The following is an 18,577-nucleotide window of genomic DNA, read 5'->3' on the forward strand; positions in this document are numbered from 1 at the left end:
TTCCTTCTGCTCCTGAAATCTCTGAAAAATCCCTATTGTAGTATTGTACTAAAAAGTCAGTGCAGATTTATCTGTTCTTCCTTTCCAAACAGGCTGCATAGTGTGGCTACTTATCACCAGGATCTGCCCCAGAGTCAGCCCTTGTCTTTGCTGTCTTTGAGTTCTGATAAGTATCTCTTGGGGGAATCTTTCAAAGACAGTTAAGACAAGGCTGATCCTCAACTGAAGGTTGGCCAAAACTAAATATTTCAAAGGTATAGTTTATCTGGTATCATAAACTCACAGCAAATGTAAATATGAATGGTTGAGACAAGGTTTGGTGCTCTTTCTGCCATTCTTACTAAATAAATGTCTCAATGGGTTCTTACTCTCGTGAGTTTTATAGCACCTTAAACCAAAATGTCCATAACCCTGTATGTAAATTCAAGGTCCTGTTGGGGAAAGAAATTGCATTTATCCAGCCCATAGCAGCTCCTTAATATTAGATGTGTGCTTTTGACTGTTTTCTTCCAGCTTTGTCCTAGGTTAGAGTCTCAGGGCAGCGCTGTGGCTTCCTGAAGAAAGTTGGGAGAACGTAGCAGTTACATAGATATGTAATGTGTACTAATAACCATTTGCATAACTGTGCATTACTATAATGTGACCTTTCATATCTCCTATAGATTTTGCTCTTTCCAACCTGCTTTGAAGTCGAAGGGAATAACAGAAGAATCCCTAAATATAAGGTAAAACATAGGAAACATTGGATAACTGTAATATGTGCAATTATGTGAATAAGCAGCGCCTTAAAAAAAGCCTATAGAAACATAACTATTTGTATCCCTCCTTTTAAAGATTCAAAGATGTTGCCAGAACTTCAAAGAGCATTCTAGCATACTTCCTGACGTTATGAAGATGAGTTTCAAAAAGCTGGCTCTGCATAGATGGTTAATTTTTACCTCCTTAATATCACTGTATTGGTAATCTCTACACGGATGGTTACTGTGGGAAGAGACAGTGAGGACAGAGCTAATCCATAATGCTTTTGCATAACGACCTCTTCATTGCATGCTTAGGGTAGACAGTGATGTACACATGGATGTTTTAGCATGTTGTATTAGCTGCACAATGGAGATTCTAACTTGTCCCTGAGATTTACCGTTGCATGAAAAAGGTTTTCTCCCACTGGGAGGTGCTTGAGAGAATGTTTCATGCATGCCATGAGTTACTGTGACTTTTCTTGATTTGGATATCTGCGGAACACAGCCTTAAGTGCCTAACTGAAGTCCTCTGAAATGATTACTGAGACTGGGATTCTGTTGAGACCTGAGGTGCACATTGCCCCTGAGTTGTTGTAGCCTGTGTGAGCTATACCCATTTTAATTTTTAGTCTACCTGTTGCAGATCATTACCTATCTAGTAAGTGAGCATTTTCACCCCTGAGCTCTAGTCATCAACTGGCTAAAAGCATCCGTGCAGTATAGAACCAGCTCCTGCTAGAGCCTAATCTATGCCAGAAGGTGATGGCTGGGTGTGGAGTGTGGTATCTGTTCTGTGTAAACAGTAACTCACTCTAGGATTTCCTTTCCCCTGCTTGCTGGGAGCTTGAAGTGTGAATGTCTTGAGAGAAGATGCGTTAGAGTATCAAGAAACTTGGACATTAACTGGGCTGGTGGTTATTGGAAGAAACATTTGACTCGTGGTTAATCCCAGAATTTGAGACAGGCTGCATGCTTAGGTCTAGAGCAGCTTGTCCTGTATCCCAGTAAGGCTCTGCCTTCAGCTTTTCTCCACTGTCTGAGAGAAGCCCCCGTGCAACACAACTTACTCTGAGAACATGAAGGGCCTTTGGCATAGTTTTGACTGGACCATGTTAGAACATAAATTGAAATAAAATAAATGTAACATTATTATAATCACTGCCCAGGTCCTGAAGCCAGAAAAGTTGTGTTAAAGTGGAAAGCTAGAGAAAATTCCTCAGTAGGTGTGCTTCCCTTTACCAGTTAGAACTAAGGGACTGAGGACTTGAGTTTACTTTTCCCTTTTTTGAATTGTGGAGCTGTTTCAGAGTTATAAAATTTCAAAAGCAGCACTGGGGGCTCCTTCCCCATCCAGGGGGACAATGGCCAACTTCCACAGCTTTCCAGCTTTCCCTGACATACCTGAGACAAGGAGGCAGGCCAGACTAAATTCTTTGCCCAGACACACTATTGATAATTGCACAATTATGGAAAATAGCACATGGAAAGAAGAAATTACTGGTTTGGTGCATCATATGACATTGAGGCAATAGAATTTATGGGAAATCCCTTATCAGTTTTTGCACCTAGTCCATAGGAAATACACTAGAGTTCTGACTCCCAGGCTCTAATGTAGTAATTTAAAAAATAAAGTCCTCCCGGCACTTTATTTTTCAGTCAAATATACTTAAATGTTTGCTGTCACCATAGGTTATTATGGTTACTGTGAGTCCTTCCCCTGTCATGCTTGAGTGCTCTTATAATCTGCTCATTGCTTGTACCTGTATATTGCTGTTTGCAGGATATCAGCACTCTTTGCCCTAAGGATGTGGTTTCAGCGAGAGAATGTTTGTGCTCAGGTGCACATGTGCATATGTACATGTCAATAGAAAGCTAAAAGTGCTGTAGGGATACCAGGCCTGACTTCATCAACTCAGAAGCTGACTCTTGGGTCATGGAGGACAGTGACTTTTCTTCTCTTAATCACTTTAGTCACTGCTTAAGTGATTAGCGTGGGACCCTTAAAAAGAAATATTTTCCCTACCCTGTTGTGCTCAGCACATATGACCCCAGGACTGGATTTTTTGATTGTTTTTATTGGCAAAATAAAATAGGGGTGGGAACAATGAGGTTATTCAAAAAGAAAAAGGCTTCAATAAGCAAAACAACAAAAGCGGAAACCGCACGCAGTAAAGAATAAACCCCGAAGACCCGGAAGCAGGGCAAATGTAACAATATATAGGGAATATATATTGGTGGGTAGGGGTCCAATCATAAAAGAGAACTGGAAACATAACCATACATGTAAAACATAGCTAACCAGCCATTAACAAGAACTTGAAACATTACCTTATATGAAATAACTCTTACTAACATAAGAACTCCCATGGTGCAACAGCACTTCTGCTCGCCCTAACAAGTTTTTCTGACAGCCTTAAGTCTATGGTTCCTTCAGATCAGTTGACTCCCTACCTCTTCTCCATCTTCCTTGGAGAGAGACTCAGAGGCTGACAAAACACTGTGGGTATGGACAGTTGTGCTGATTGTGTTGTGCAACTTGGAGATTGCTGCACCTAGGTATAGCACCCAAAATCTCAAAGAACCTGCAGAATCTGTCCCCTTGATTGCAACCAGGATCACTGGTTGTCTATCTCTAAGTGTTGTGTTTGTACTGCTTAGTTACTCCTGAGCATAACACTTGTGTTTGCTGAATTGGAACAGGCTCATAGTTCCTACACTGACGGTGCCTATTTGAGACTCTGAGATCTTGGTGGCAGCCACCAGCAGCAAAAGGTTCCCAGGTCTTTTCCTTTTCCTCCAAATGTTATTTACTGAGACTAGTTCAAGTGTGTCTTACCCTATGAAAATGAACAGAAATAATATTTGGAGCTTAGTGGTGGGAATCGATTTACTAGAAAAACCTGGTTTTTTAAAAGATCCCTTCAATGGACACTGCACACACAAAAGACCCCAAAAAGCCCAAACATGAAGAAGTTGTAGGGACAGGTCCAGATGTAAATAGCCTTTTGCAAATACACATCTGGTTTAGTTGTTCTGGTTTTCATTTTAGAGACCACAGAGATCTGCTTCTAAATGCTTCTAAAATGAAGCTGATCTTTAAAGAAGTAGAACTGCTGGAAAACGGATGAGGAGGGAGGTCAGCTTTTTATTAGCTTGGGCTGGACTTCATGGAACATGGTCTGCAGAGTTCCCTGGTATATTTCCAGGATTGTCATTGTCGTCTTCTTCTTTTATTCTCCATTCTTCTTGGTTATCCCTTGCAGTGGAATTTGGTGTACTGAGTGAAGGGAAACTTGGCTTATCTGAGGGGCCGGGTGCCATGTCCTCTAACTTGTGCAGCTCGTCCCTCTCACCCTGACACGTCTCTAGGCAGGAACCACACAGGTCTTTCTTTTCAATTAGGTAAAGTGATTCTATGCGTTTAACGGTGTCAATTGGCTTTTCTTCCTCCGCAAATTCTGGTAAAGGGTTTCTTTTTACATTCAGTCTCTCAAGCTTGGGGAGCTTTTTCACACTCTTAGGGATGATGGTCAAGGAGTTGTCAAAGAGACCTAGCTCAATAAGTTCCCTCAGGGACCCAAGAGTGGTGGGAATAGTCTCAAGGCAGTTCAAGCCAAGGTTGAGAGTACGCAGGTTCCTGAGAAGCGTCAACTCTTGTGGTAGACCTTTTGTGGTCAACTTGTTGTTGCATAAATTCAGGAAAGTAAGGTTCTGAAGTGTGCCTATTGCTGCGGGCAGCTCATCAATCTGATTACTGTGCAGATCCAGCCACATCAGATTCTGGAACTTCTCAATGGTGTTTGGAATCTTTCTTAACAAGTTTCTGCTCAAATCAAGTTCCTCCACATCAGCCAGTTCCAGAATGCACTTGGGGAAGGTGGCAATGCCCATTTTGCCTAACTCAAGACGGCGCCTTCCATTAAAAAGTACCCGGACTGCATTTTTGGCCACTTTCAAGGTGATCCTTTTCCCTTGTGGACCTTTTCCCTTGGGCATCTCTCTGCTGACAGACAGGCACACCAGACTCTGTGGATAAAATGTGATAACTCTAATAAAGCCTTTGAAAGCCATGGCTGTTAATCACAGGTTATATATGTTAATATTACTACTAGACTTTTCAGAAGATTATTGGGTTTTTTTAGGTCAAAACTTTTCATCTGCAAATCTGAAAATTCTTCCTGCAAGTATTTTCAGCAGGTGAAATTCTAATAATTTACAATATTATTTTGTTGCAATGTAACATCTATATTACATAACAGGGTGAAATTACAAGTGGGAGACATTTACTATCTTTCATTCCTAAACAGTCATTTGAACTTGGGATATAATGAGACCAGATGAAATATGTTATTACCTATCAGCTAGCTGAGGACTGGAGAAAAATATATTATGGGTCTCAACCCATTAATTAGAGACTGCATTAAAAGAAGCTATCCAAAATTGTCTCATTCTACCAGATCAACAGTATCTTTACAGGCCTGGCATTTGCTAACAGGTTGGTTAAATGTCCTGTGTAATGGATTTGAGATTTGAGCTCTGGGTGTTATTGAAAGATTAAATGTTTAAAGGAAACTATTAAGAATTTTGTTTTGACCAGGTCTCAGGAACATGGTGGGCTCCCAGACTTGGAGTCTTTGAGTTTTGCAATTCAAACATCACATACAAGGCAAACTGCAACAGGAATTGGTCTCAGTGCTGCTTAATGCCATGTTAAATCAGGCCTTGCTAAGTGTCTCCTCCTCTGGATACCCTAACCTTATTATTTTTTTCATACTGTGGGATAGAGGGTCTCCCACTGCAAAGGTGCCCTGTCATCAGAAAAATCCACGTAGGTGTAGTAGTCAGACTTTGGTTTCATATTGATGTTCAGCATGTGTTACATACTTCCTGCAAGCAAGGCCTGTAAGAGTACAGTCCACTCACTCTCAGGTTTGGCAAACTTTCTAATCAAAGGTCATCAAATACGGCTGCTAATTATGGTTAGAGGCAAAGGAAATAGGCTGATTCCCTGGAAATGGATGACAATATTCTTCCCAGTGAGAATTTAGAGAGGAGCACAGGTTACAGCTGAATAATCTCAGGTCTGGGTGCTCTGGCATTTAATTTTGAAGAGTCAAATTGCAGCTTTGATGAATGATTGTTTAGGACAAAATATGGATTTGTCGACAATACATGTCCCTATTAGAAAGACTTCACTACAAACCCTTCGGGCTTTTTGGCTCCTCATTAATCATGTGTGAATACATGAAGGGGAAACTCAAGCTATAACTAAGGCATTTCAGCTTCTTTTCAATTACATGCCATAGCCCAAAATCATGCAAAAGCATTAACCCAGCTACCACCCACTCTCCCAAGAGCTCTATAATGAGGCAGATGCTTCAGAAAATACTGGAAGCAGTGCAGTAGATTCAGTGTTGCCCTGAGGGTGTGTTCCAAAATAGGGTTTTTATTGTTTTATATGAAAATATTTAAACACAGTTAAATGTTTGTGTGTCACTCCCATGTTTCTGTCTCTCATGAGTACCTACAGAACCATACTACCAAGGGGCAATGTTAATGCTATTGTAGCTATAGACTTGGTAACTATATGTTGACTGGTAACTGAAGCAAAGTACTCTGCAGTGTAAATAAGTACTCTTTCCACCTTTGTTGATGTTAGTGTAAATAATTTCCCTAGGAGTGTATAGAAAGTCCTGGAGATCAAAACAGCAGGATTTTGTAATCACAGCTCACTCATTTTAAGGATTTTATGCAATATTCTTGTTGGCAATTTTGTGAAGATAAAGTTGAGCAGTGATGGTAATGCCGGGGCCCTACTGCTGGTGCAGGATACACTGAGTCCTTTCTGGTGCACAGAGGTAGGGTGACTACCATGCTTCAGAAAAAGATCTATAGGGGAGCTTTCTTATGTGTTGGAAGAATGGAAAGAGAATTTCTGCTTCCTGTAATTGACATGAACCAGGTGACCTTTGGGTACAAGTTTTTCTTTGTTTGAATTTTGTGTTGGATGAATTGACCAAGACGTTCAGTGCTTTATGATAAGTGAAGATTCTCAACCAAGTATGCCTTTAAAAATTAATTGTAGACTCAAGGAAAAATTTGTATTTTTTTCCTAATTTCAAAATCATAATTTCTTTTAAAATGCTTTCTTGAAACATGTTTAAAACTCAGAAAACATTGTATACAATTCCTATAATTTTGTCTATTACTTTTCATCTAAAGAGGGAAACATTAAGTCAAAATAGTTTTTTTTCCTATTGAAGAAAAAAAAAAACCAAAAAAAACCATCGAGGCAGAGTCATTCAGTTGTGCCATTGTCCCGGTAACTGGTTCCCGGTGCCGGGGTCCCTCTGCGCTGTGTGTGCCTGGCAGCACTAGAGGGAGCCTGGCGTACAAGGTTGAGTGCTGGAGACTTGGCAGGACAAATGCTGCAGTTCAGCCTGCGGGGTTTGGGTATTTCTCAGTTTTTCTTTTTAAGCTGCTCGAACCTGGACCTTTCAGATTTTTGAGAAGTCCAAACAAACAGATCAGTGTGATTTTTCTCAAGACAGATCTCTTTGTATGATACACCACATAATGTCCAGACTCCAAGGAGTTTCTTCACATGGCCTTCTTTAGTCAATTTTTTTTTTTAAATACAACTGTGAACCTCTCAGATACACTGATCAAATCCCTAGGGAGTGCTCACTCTAAGTGCTATTTAGTTTGGTTAAAAGTTGGAGCTACATTTCAAACTTAGACAAATATTATTTGCAATTCCAAAAATAGGAATTAATACTAGAAGACTGCAGAAACATTTTAGTGTGCTTGACAACTTGGAGAGGATGAATAGCTCTCCTGCCTCTGCATGCTTGTAAATTATCAGTGTTTTAGAGGGCTATAGCTGGGGACAATAGAACTTACTTAGCCATGTCTTTGGCTCTGTGTAAGAGGGCCCCAGTTCTGTAGCCACTGATATTAAATATTCAGGAATCACAGAAGTCCTCCTTGCTTAAATGCTAATTATGCCTGTTCAATCTCACACTCACAGTGCATCTCCTTGAATGGCAGAGGGAGAGGTACATGTGCTGCCATACCACCTAAGAAATTATGATGAGACTTTCCACCTGTTTTCTCTAAACTCGCACCCCACTGCCAGGTTCACTCACTGAGTTGTTGGCAAGCCTTTTCCTGGGGTGGAGGTTGCTGTGTTTCTGTGATGTGGGCTCACTAAAATGGATCTTGACTAGAAAACCCTTTCCTTTTCTACCCATACTTGTTAGAGTCTTTGGCCTAGATGGATTTTGAAAGCCCAGAGCCTTAGGAGTGTTTAACAGGCCCAGAGTTTAGAGGTTGATCTGATACAGAAATTAATAGAAAATGTGTGCCAAGGACATCATGCTGTCTGTGGTGCTCAGTGTTGCTGGGAGCTGCAGGGATGGAACAGACCCTGAGCATCATTACTAAACCTGTCAGCGTCTCTCTGAGTCAAGGAAGGATTGGGGATTATTCCTTATCTGCACTTAAGCAGTTGCACAGGGGTCATTCATGACCCATTGTGTCTTAAACCTGCCCTAAGAAGATGATCTGATCCTAAAAGACTGCATATTTGGACCCTGAACATTTCTTTTTCCTTTCCTAACCCAGGTGGGAGCAGGACTGGCCTTCTGCCTGTAGCACTGCTTGGTGCTTCAGGATCTCCTTTTCCATGGTTTTGCCTATTATTTTCTTCTAGGATTGGTGCTTCCTAGTTCACTGCACCCAAAGCTGCACAGAACCATCTTGGGCCCATCTCTGAACTACTCTGTGAGAAATTTCCTCTGTCTTTCCTCCTGGAATTCTTAATGCTGTAGAGCAGGCCTGGCATGCCCAGACGAGTTTCACATCCCTGCACCTCTCTGGTGGCAGGAAGGCTGTGACATGTGCTAATTCACCCATGGAATTTTTTAATATGTGATACTTTCATCTATTGTGAAATACTTGCATGCAGAGCTTAAAATCAGCATTTGTACAGCAAATGATTTTGCATGGAGCCAAGCAGTTCCACTTCCTTGCTTACAAGACTGTTATCATTTCTTCTTGTTGGATATGATCTGTTGCAGAAGAGATTAATTCATTGACTGTCTTAAATGCAGTCTCTTGCTGACAGGCAGGTTTAGACTAAATTCCACCATGAGTAAATAGTTTGAGAAAAGCTTCCTTTCTTAATATTCTTGCTTTTCTAGATGACTTCAGGGCTGCTGTACTACCACACAGTGCAAAATCACTTGCAAAGCCAAGGCCCACCAAGAATAAGCAAAAAAATTGTTTCATCTTAACAATTCTGCCAGGCTGCCCCCCTGCATATGATCTTACCAGCTAAGTAGCTCAGAAGGCTCAGAGGGTGAGGTGCAGATGTCACAAGCTGCTTTGTTTTTCTCAGTAGCATGGGCTGAGCATTCACATTCTGTTACTGTGCGGTTGTCCTCTGTCTGCTCTTCTTTGAATAATGAATTAGTCTTTCAGTCTGTAAATGAACCCATGAGCATGAAACACAGGACTGTTTCCTTTCCACAGTCCTGTGAATTCTGAATCGTACTTCCTTGATGGAAAATGGCAGCTCTTCAAGAGGCTGGTGTGAGCGTGCCAGTGAGGAGTGGCAAAAGGGTTTCCCCAACTCCAGGGTCCTGTGTTTCAGTGCTCCTTCTGCAGCTTATGAAATTTACCAAGTTACTGTTACTAAGCAACAGGAGTGCTACACCCTTGGAGACCATTGACATAATGGTTGGTTCCAGAATGCAAGATTGAACTGGAAGAACTGAATGGCATGCAGTGCTTGCAAATGTTATATTTCAAATAATACCAAAAGAAAAAGCATCTGGAGCTCATTAGATGCTGTTAGTCAGGTTCTAACATTGCCTTACCTGTCCATTTTAGTCATCATTCATTTTACTTGCCTGTAGCAGAGTGAGAGATGCTTGTCTGTGTGTGTTAAAACTCACAACGTCTGTGATACCATCCTTAGCACATGCCAAATGGGATAGATGTGGACACAGGAGGGAAAGCTCATTCAGTGGTGCAGCAGAGAGTATATGAGCTGCAATTTATCTATCTGTGCATATGTATCTATCTGTCACATCTGTCTGCAATACCTATCTATCAGTGACCTTTCAAAAGTGCACTTGGTATAATGATTTCCCTCTGGAGCACGTGAATGTATTGAAATTTGTCTCTATGACTGAGGTTATCAAGCTTTTAGTAACTGATCACAGTTTTTTCAAAATATCTGAAGGAAATCCAACTATGTAAGAAAAGAAGCTGAGTGGTTTGTTTAGATATTATTCACAGGAGATGCAACATTGAGGCCTCTCTTGCTGATAATAGGTCCAAGATATTATTGGCATAAAGAAGCTGCTCATGTTAATGTACTTGTCTGATTCCAGGGTTGGAGATTGCACCCTGCTCACCTAAAAAAATTTACTCGATTTATTTGATGTGTTTCTTCATGACCTGAAGTATGCAGCTTCTCCACAGTGGAGATGATTTCCTCTGTTTTAAGCACTGTGAATGTACTTGGTGCAAGCAGTGTTCCATAAATGAGGGAGGTTCCTTTCTCCCCCCCATAGTGCCTTCAAGACACCCTGCCTCAAGGAGCCCTACTTCAATATGGCTTTTATTTTTTATTTTGAATTACAACTCGGTTCTTTAGCACAGATTAAGCATAATCAGAAGGTAGACTGATACAGCCCAACAAGGAAGATGCTGTACATTTAGAATCATATCATCTAACCTAAAACTTTTCTGAGTTTGAGAGAGACTTGATTGTTTCACAAGGGAAAGCTGGTATTTCTTTTGAAGTCTTCTTTCCTCTGTTAATAGTGTGACTTGGACCTAAGTTGTGGCTTACCAAAAAGGAGATTTTCCTTACAATATCTTTGGTAATTGCAAAGATTCTTAGAGAAAAGTTGGTTGAGGAGAGCTTTGGCACAGTTTTTTAGACTGCAGTCTGGAGGAAAGAAGGGAAAAAAAGGAAAATTAAAGCAGTTTTATGAAATTTAAGAATCTATTAAAAGTTTATTGAAATTTTAGTATTAATTTTAGTGAGGGAAAAATCTTATCCTTTGAGATTATCTCATCTGCAATGAATCTCCAAGTGGGTTGAGGTCCACCTGTCTCTAGCAAATGGCACATTGGCTATCATAAGGGTGAGATCATAGTCTGATGCTAATGGAAGAGGGATTAATAAATCACTTACGTATAAAGTAGCCAAAGGTGAATCGTCATTAGTACACATCATGTTTACATTCTGCTATGGCTGGTGCCCTACAAATACCTTATAAATTAAGATATAGATAGATCTGTAGGTACTTCTCTTGAGTTCATATCATTTCACTCCCTCTGGAACTTTAGTTACTTATATTTATAAAGCACTTCAGTATCTTTTACAAACCAGCCTTTGATTATTTATTTATTTTTAAACTCACTGCAGTTGGATAGCTGACCTTCAACTACACTGAGCTTTTGCTGTGCTGTCTAGGGAGGTGTTGGGTGGAAAAATGCTAATTGATTATCAAGGAGAAGGTAGAAATAGGCTTGAGCTGCCTGTAAGGCAATTCTTGTTTTGAGACCCTGAGTCAACAGAGGAGAATGGAGAATTTCCTATCTCTGGGGAGTAAGAGGGTACATCCTCTGAGACTCAGGATGACTTTTGCAGGGAAGAGACTACATTTAGCCTTGTTTATTTTCATGACATGGTGAGCTTGCCACCTCTTTGAGTTATGTAGTGGCTCCCAAAGTCAGCAGAGAGGATAATTTTGACCCTTGTATGGTCTTATTAGCTGTTCAGGGCTTGTGACAAGCAGGGCAAGTGTTTCACTAGGGAGTCACAAGGTGACCCATAAATCAACATACGTATATTTGCATAACATCCTCACAAGACTGGCCCAGTTTAGTCCTGTGTGAAGCATTTTATAATGCTCTCCCCTGCTTTCTAACTCAGCCAGAAATCCAAAATAAACCTAGATAGTTTTAGTGAGCAAGTATGTCCCTATTGAAAGGGAAGAACCTAACTTGATCGCTTTATACCAAACTGCCTAATCCAACGACACTTCAGATAATGCCAGGAATCCTGATCCTGTTACACGCCTTTAAGATACCCTCTCTGAGTTCCAAATGTGTCTTGGAGGCCTTACAAAGGCCACTGGGACAAAGCTCTGTGGAAAGTACATAGAGTGTGAGAAGACTTAATTTTAAAGGGTAAGTGTTCATGCTACCTCTTTTGTACTTTGGAGTTCCCACATTCATGAATCATATGTTGCTCAAACTAGGGGTGCAACAAAACTAGTTAATAGATCTTCTTCTGATTTACACTGTGTAAATGGTATAATCTATTCTTTTTGTGGACAAAGAGTGAAGATCATATTTTTCTGTACTGGACATGAACTCTACATCTTTGTGTGTACTGTTTTCCAGAAACACAGCCTGTCATTATTAGGTTTCATATGCTTAGCAGGAGACGTAAGTAAAGCTTAGGAGTTGTAGACCACATGCTAGAATTCATCCTGGCTTTCATGTTTATGGAAATCCTTCTCTCAGACACACACTTTTCTCTCAGGAGAGTTCTAAGCAAGGAATAAAATAATGTGTAAACCATTTTTGTGTTTTTTCTTTATGTACACTATTAACTGGTCCAGGATTGAACAGGCACTAAAACAATTATTCATAAGCGTGAGAGGTGGTTGACAGGAATTCACTACTGCAAATTCAATAAAATTGTAATGATCATAGACCATTCTGGTGTTTTATTTAGATCTTTGATGCTACTTTAAGCCTTGCTTTGGGGATTTCTAGTGTGATCCATTACAGGGCACAGGAGTGAAAAACAGTAGCTAGTTATTCCTGCAGTAGTTTTATAATCTGTGCTGAACTGATTTCTTTATACTTCCTGAAGTGAAATGTCCTGACTCTGAGCTATTACCTTAGGATTTGTTTTACTCTTAAAGGGAAGAGCTGCTCTTACACCAGTATTGTATCATGTCAGTAAGTCTGTTTACTCTGGCAGATGAAAAGTTTCTTCAATCTGTGTTTGGTTGGGATAGAGTAAATTTTCCTCATTGTAGAAGAAAATTGCATTTGGATTTGAGCTGGAAGCAGTGTTGATAATTCAGGGATGTTTTAGTTATTGTTGAGCAGTGTTTACACAGAGTCAAGGCCTTTTCTATCACTCAAACTGTCCCACCAGGACCATGAGGAGGCTTGGGGTGCATAGAAAGCTGGGAGGGAACACAGCCAGGACAGCTGATCCCCAATGGCCAAATGTGTGTTCCACAGCGAACTGTACCATACTCAGCATATAAACCTGTGGGAATAAGAGGCAGGGACATTCTGAGTGATGATGTTTGTTTTCGTAAGTCATGGTTACATGTGATGGAGCCATGGAGATGGCTCAATACTGGCCTGCCAACGGGAAGTAGCAAGTGAATTCTTGTTTTGTTTTGCTTGTGTGTACATCCTATGCTTTATCTGTTAAACTATCTTAACCCACAAGTTTTCTCACTTTTCCTCCTGCAATTCCTTCATCACTATGAAGGGAGTGTGCATAAGTGACTGTGTTGGGTTCATTTACCAGCAGGGGCTAAACCATGATAATCCAGTTGTCACTTGTCTCAGTTTGGTTTCTAGATATTGACAAGAGCAAGTCCATGGTCTTCAAATACTTCAAGTTCTGGTTCTGTGCAGTTGAAATGCAATTTTCCTTTCCTCAGAACCTTTGACTGTCTTATTTTCAAGTGAATTCCCTGGCTTTTAGTTGATCTGGGTTTTTTATTTTAAAGTTTTAGTAACAAATTGTATTTTGAGAACAAAAAAAAAGTGGAAAAGACATATTTATTACTTTAAAAAATATTAAAATGACAATGTGCTTTTTAAGAGCTATGTTAGTTTCTAAGTACTTTGTGCAACAGTCTTTGATATGGAGACTGAGACTTCTGTTTGTAAGCCAACATTTTCTGAATGCTTCAGAAAAGCATGAGCTTCTGAGAATAATGCTTCAGAATAGAAGCAGACAGGCTTAATGGTACGTGTCATTAGCACTCTATAGCTCTACAATGGCATAAGACTGGGAGTACAGACTGAGCAGTGTGGCTTAATTCAGAACAGCACTAACCTAAGCAATGATACTCTGATTTTGGAATTATTTGGTCAATGATGAAACTTCAGCCTTCTAGTGTTGGTGTTCTCTCATTTCTGTGCAATGAGAGCAGGGGGAACAGGGAGCACAGATGTTAATGTGTTGACTTTCTCTTATTGTTCTGAAGTAGGCTGTTTCAATCAAATGTTTGTTCCATACAGGAAGCACTCAGGTGGGGAAAAGACAATGCTCCAGAAGTGGCAGGTAAGCTAAATCTTGGCTAAACATGATTAAGCAAAGAATTTCACCACACATATATGTCTGCACACAGGTATATGTGTGTGTACATATGTACCTCGAGGCCTAAGCTCTTCTCTCACTGCTTGGAGGTGAGGCTGTTGGCAAGAGGAACACAGCATTTACATCTGGTTATTGCAGAGATTTTGCTCCTCCTGCTATAAAATATATGGTGCTACTGTCTGGCAGATTAGGTGTGATTTTTTGCACATTTTTAAATTAAGACAAGGAGAGCCACCTAGTTGAATACCTGTTCACAGATGATCAATACATCTAAATCAATGCACAGATGTGGAGACATGTTTACTTTTCTATAGCCGTGATCTTGGTGACTCAAGACAAATGAAGAAATCCATACCTTCTTACTTATATTTAGCACTTTGTGCAGCCTTTTCTGTATAGGCAATTGTCCAGGGTTTTCCAATATCCAGACTGCATGCTTTCAGTTCTCTTTTAAATCAAGGAAAAATGCTCTGTTATGCAAATACAGCATAAAAGCACTGTGTAATTATGGACAAATGCAAGTGGCCTGTCTGATGAAGAGATGGAATGAAGGCAGGTTCTGCTGAGTGGATTGTTGTATAAGAGGTATTGTGTTGATTGGAATGGCAAAGGATGATTGATTTCACTATTTATGTAATTCTTGTCCTGGTGGACCTGGGAACCAGAAGCCTGTGAGGGTGCTTTTGCATGTCTTTTTAGGGTCAGAGTCTGGAGATTTTAATGCTTGTTTCCTTTCCCTGCAGAAGAGGGAGATCAGCAACTTTGATTACCTCATGTACCTGAACACTCTGGCTGGCCGCAGCTACAATGATTACATGCAGTATCCTGTGTTTCCATGGGTCCTTGCTGACTACCACTCTGAGGTCAGTGTTAGCTACAGAATTCCCTGCTTTCTATGTTAGCAACTGCACAAAAGACTAGTGAATTATGCCATTGAAGCAGAAGGGTCTAGACACAGGGTTGAAAATTTGAACTAGTTAGTTTGAACTGTACTGGTTCCATATAGGTTAGCTTTATCTTCTAGCACACTGAGAATCATGTTTTGTGGATGAACATCCGTTTAATACAGACCTAGTTAAGGACATGCTGCATCAGCTCAGCAGATAGGTATGGACAGATTTCCGTGAACGCAGAGGAGGAGTTTTGGACAGAAAAGCCTTGAGAGCAATTTGCCAACCTGCCAGGTCCTGTGTGAAGTTCCAGAGGAGGGTAATCATGTGATCTTCTTGTATGAGCGAAACTTCCAACACAGCCTTCCCACCTCCCACTGTCACTGTCATAGTTATGATGTCTAAGATCTTAAAATCCCCATCTCTGCTGAGTTTCTTTTCAGACTCTAAACCTCACTAATCCTCATACATTTCGGGACCTGTCAAAGCCCATGGGAGCACAGACTGTGGAGAGGAAACAAAAGTTCATCCAGCGCTTCAATGAAGTGGAAAAAAGTGAGGGTGAGTGTTTAAGGAGGCTAATAGACAACAGAGGCTTGAGTCTGCTCAGATCACCCAAAAACTTTCCAGAGCTGTGGCTAAGGGAAACTCCATGTCATGGAGAGCCTCTCTCACTGCTGTATACGAACTGACTGATAATTCAAAGAGAAATGTCTCCTGCAGGTACTGCCTTATGTGCCTTGTACTGCTACATTCTGTTCTCTTCCCTTGAACAGGAAAAAAAAGCTACAGCAAGAAGCAATGTTCCCTGTAAAAGACTGTGGTGTTAGCAAAGCTGCACACATTGGTCTTATTTGTTAGCTAAGCTACACGTAGAAGACTGCTGCACACAGGTTAACTAGCTGCTACCTTAAGAAAAGGAAACAGAATTTTGAGGCTGTTGACCTCGGGAGATCAAGACCTTTAAGTCCTTATTCTTCAGAAAATGAAATGTGGAAGGGAAAAAATGAACATAGTTCAGTAGTTACTGTGCACATTCAGTGCAAGGTGTGCTGCAGCTCACTGGTCTTCAAACAAATCTGCTTCAAATACCTGTTGCCTATTTAGTTGTTTTGTGGTAACTGGATGCTATGGGCTTGAAATTGTGGTATTTTGTACTGGAATCTGATTTGTGTGCAATTTCCAGGAGACCTGTCAGCCCAGTGCCATTACTGTACTCACTACTCATCAGCAATTATAGTGGCATCTTACCTGGTCCGAATGGAGCCATTTACCCAGACCTTCTGTTCTCTGCAGGTAAGGGGGCAAGATAAAGTCCCTCCTACACCTTGTTATGAACCATGTGGTACATTACTGTGGCTGTGTAATGAAGGGGTATTAGTTCTGACATTTGATGTACTCTATATGTGGCCTTGGGGCCTGCGTGGGGCAACATTTATGCCATGAGCGTTGAATACAGTGAAAACGTCTTAAGGGAACCATGGTTGATTCCAGGGAGAAGGATTATTTAGTTTTGTGAGAGCTGAGGCATGTAAACAAATAGATAATGTTTTATTGCCTGTCTGGCCATAAGCTTCTGACTTTGGGGCAGATGAGACTTGGTATGATATTCTATATGATGGCAGGTCTTCTAAGCCCAAGTACAGTCATGTGGCTACTGGCAAGTACTTGGAGTTTGCTGTGGTGGCATAAAGAGCGTTCCTGGACCAGGTGAGGACATACAGGTTCTGGTAGATGTGAAATGATATGGATCATGGGATTCATTTCCTGAAGAAGTGGGATGAGATTACATCCAATGCTCCAGAAGGAATGTTTTGTATAGTCTTGTTCTGAACTTGTTACTGTTTATACAGTGCCAAGCTGGCTGTCACCATGGAATTGAAGTTAAGGAAATGGAACATTGTGTGTACCTTTCCCATCTGCCCAGCATAAAAGGGTACCAAATTTCCTGATTGCCCCTTTCAGCAGGCAGTTGGGAATGCTCAAGCAAATACACTTGGGCTGTAGCAGAGAGTTGTTACACTCTTTTCTGTAATGTGTTGTGTTATAACAAGGTCTACCAGAAGGACAGATCCTCCAAGATGTATTTTTTTAAGGAGTATCTTGCTGAAATCTACCTATTCTTGTGGAGAAATACAGGAAGATAGCTTGGCCAGAATATTTCACACTTGGAGACTGCATTATGCATAGTGAGGGATGGCCGTGTCTCCTGCAGCTTTCCGAGTGCTTTGCTGTTGTGATTTGGGTTTTTTCAGTAAAGTAATACAAATAAAGTGCTGTGTTAATTAAGTAATAAGCCCTGTGATATCGGCTGTTACCAGCAGTAGTTGATGGGTTAGTGAACCACCTGAGGCAATGGTTGCCATCACACTCTGTGAGCCATATGTTAGCTGCAGTCATGAATGACTGTGGAGCAGTTATTTCTTGTAAACAACAAAGGCCGCTGGATCTCCCTGGCACACTTTTCATGCATAATGAGTTTGCAGTCTGAGTGAATGCTTTGTGACTGTGTTTGTGTGAGTCGCAGGTAACCAGCAGTTTTGTGAGGATAGTTATCTTCAAAGGCTACTGATATCTGAAACACGCAAAAATTTTCTGGGTTAGGGTTAAACTCCCTAACTGTTAAACTCCTTCTGTTCTTATTCTTTTGCTTTTATGTTGGTGCATGTTCAGCTGAGCCCATCATTGTCATTTCCCCCAGGTGACTGCTCCTGTGGTAGCTAAGGAATTGCTAACTGTGAAATGCTGTTAGGAAAACAGCAGATCTGAGAACTCTTTGATCAAGTCAGTGCCAGGCTGCAAAAAAAGAATTCCCATACTTAAGCTCTTTGAAGAGTGCTGCTGCCTTTGGGAGCTGTGAAAGCTTCTCAGCATCTTAAAAAGTGAAAAAGCTACATTTATATCTCCAAATGGATAGTCTGAATACATGACAAGGACATGCAACAACTTGGGTGCACTCTCTGTAAAAAATTGATGTTGGCATACATCCTGTCTCTCAGGTCAAGCAGTCAATTTGCGCCTGACCACAGAAGGAAGCAGTGGGGGAGCATTGCCTTCAGTAATGGGACTGTACAGGAGAAACCTTACTTCACTTTTTTTAAAGTGTATTGAAATCTGATTCTGATAAAAGTTTGTATGTGCTGTGCATATTGTACCAGAATGGAGGAAAAATTAGCTTATCAAATACGTATTGGTTGCTACCTTCCCCTTATTTTGGTCAAGTACCTCCTGGGATTCTTTTCAAGAATTGGTCTCAGCACCACAAAAAGAGCAGTAAAAGTTTCCATGTTTAGTGTCTTTCTGGGAAAGGTATTCTAGGACTCCCTGCCTTCTACTGAGATTTGCTTTTGATCAACTCAGCTTCTTTATTACGTTTTATTCTTATACCACTCTTGCATTTAAGTAATCAGGTTGACTTTTCCTGACATCTCCCTCTCAAAAGTACTTATAGAGAGCAGGGTCTTTACTCTTCATGGTGTTACTGACTCTTAAGCAGTCATTTAAGCACTATAAGCAGGTAACAATTTCTCAGCATCTAATGTAGTAAGTCTTTACTTCAT

General features: G+C 40.7%; 2 protein-coding genes across 2 annotated transcripts in view; one reads left to right on the plus strand and one right to left on the minus strand.

Annotated features, from left to right (window-relative positions):
* The window catches only part of WDFY4 (WDFY family member 4), a 121,511-nt gene that overhangs the window by 79,035 nt on the left and 23,899 nt on the right, over window positions 1–18,577 (plus strand). Inside the window, exons 47-51 of the mRNA XM_058841908.1 lie at window positions 663–725; window positions 14,049–14,091; window positions 14,871–14,990; window positions 15,461–15,578; window positions 16,204–16,313. Of these exons, the coding sequence (XP_058697891.1) occupies window positions 663–725; window positions 14,049–14,091; window positions 14,871–14,990; window positions 15,461–15,578; window positions 16,204–16,313 (454 nt within the window). The remainder of the gene's footprint in view (window positions 1–662; window positions 726–14,048; window positions 14,092–14,870; window positions 14,991–15,460; window positions 15,579–16,203; window positions 16,314–18,577) is intronic.
* LRRC18 (leucine rich repeat containing 18) lies at window positions 3,906–4,736 on the minus strand. Its single transcript, XM_058841909.1, has one exon. It carries the CDS (start codon window positions 4,734–4,736, stop codon window positions 3,906–3,908), a length of 831 nt encoding a protein of 276 aa, XP_058697892.1.

Source organism: Poecile atricapillus, chromosome 6 (genome assembly GCF_030490865.1).
Source record: "Poecile atricapillus isolate bPoeAtr1 chromosome 6, bPoeAtr1.hap1, whole genome shotgun sequence".
NCBI classification, from domain to species: Eukaryota; Metazoa; Chordata; class Aves; order Passeriformes; family Paridae; genus Poecile; species Poecile atricapillus.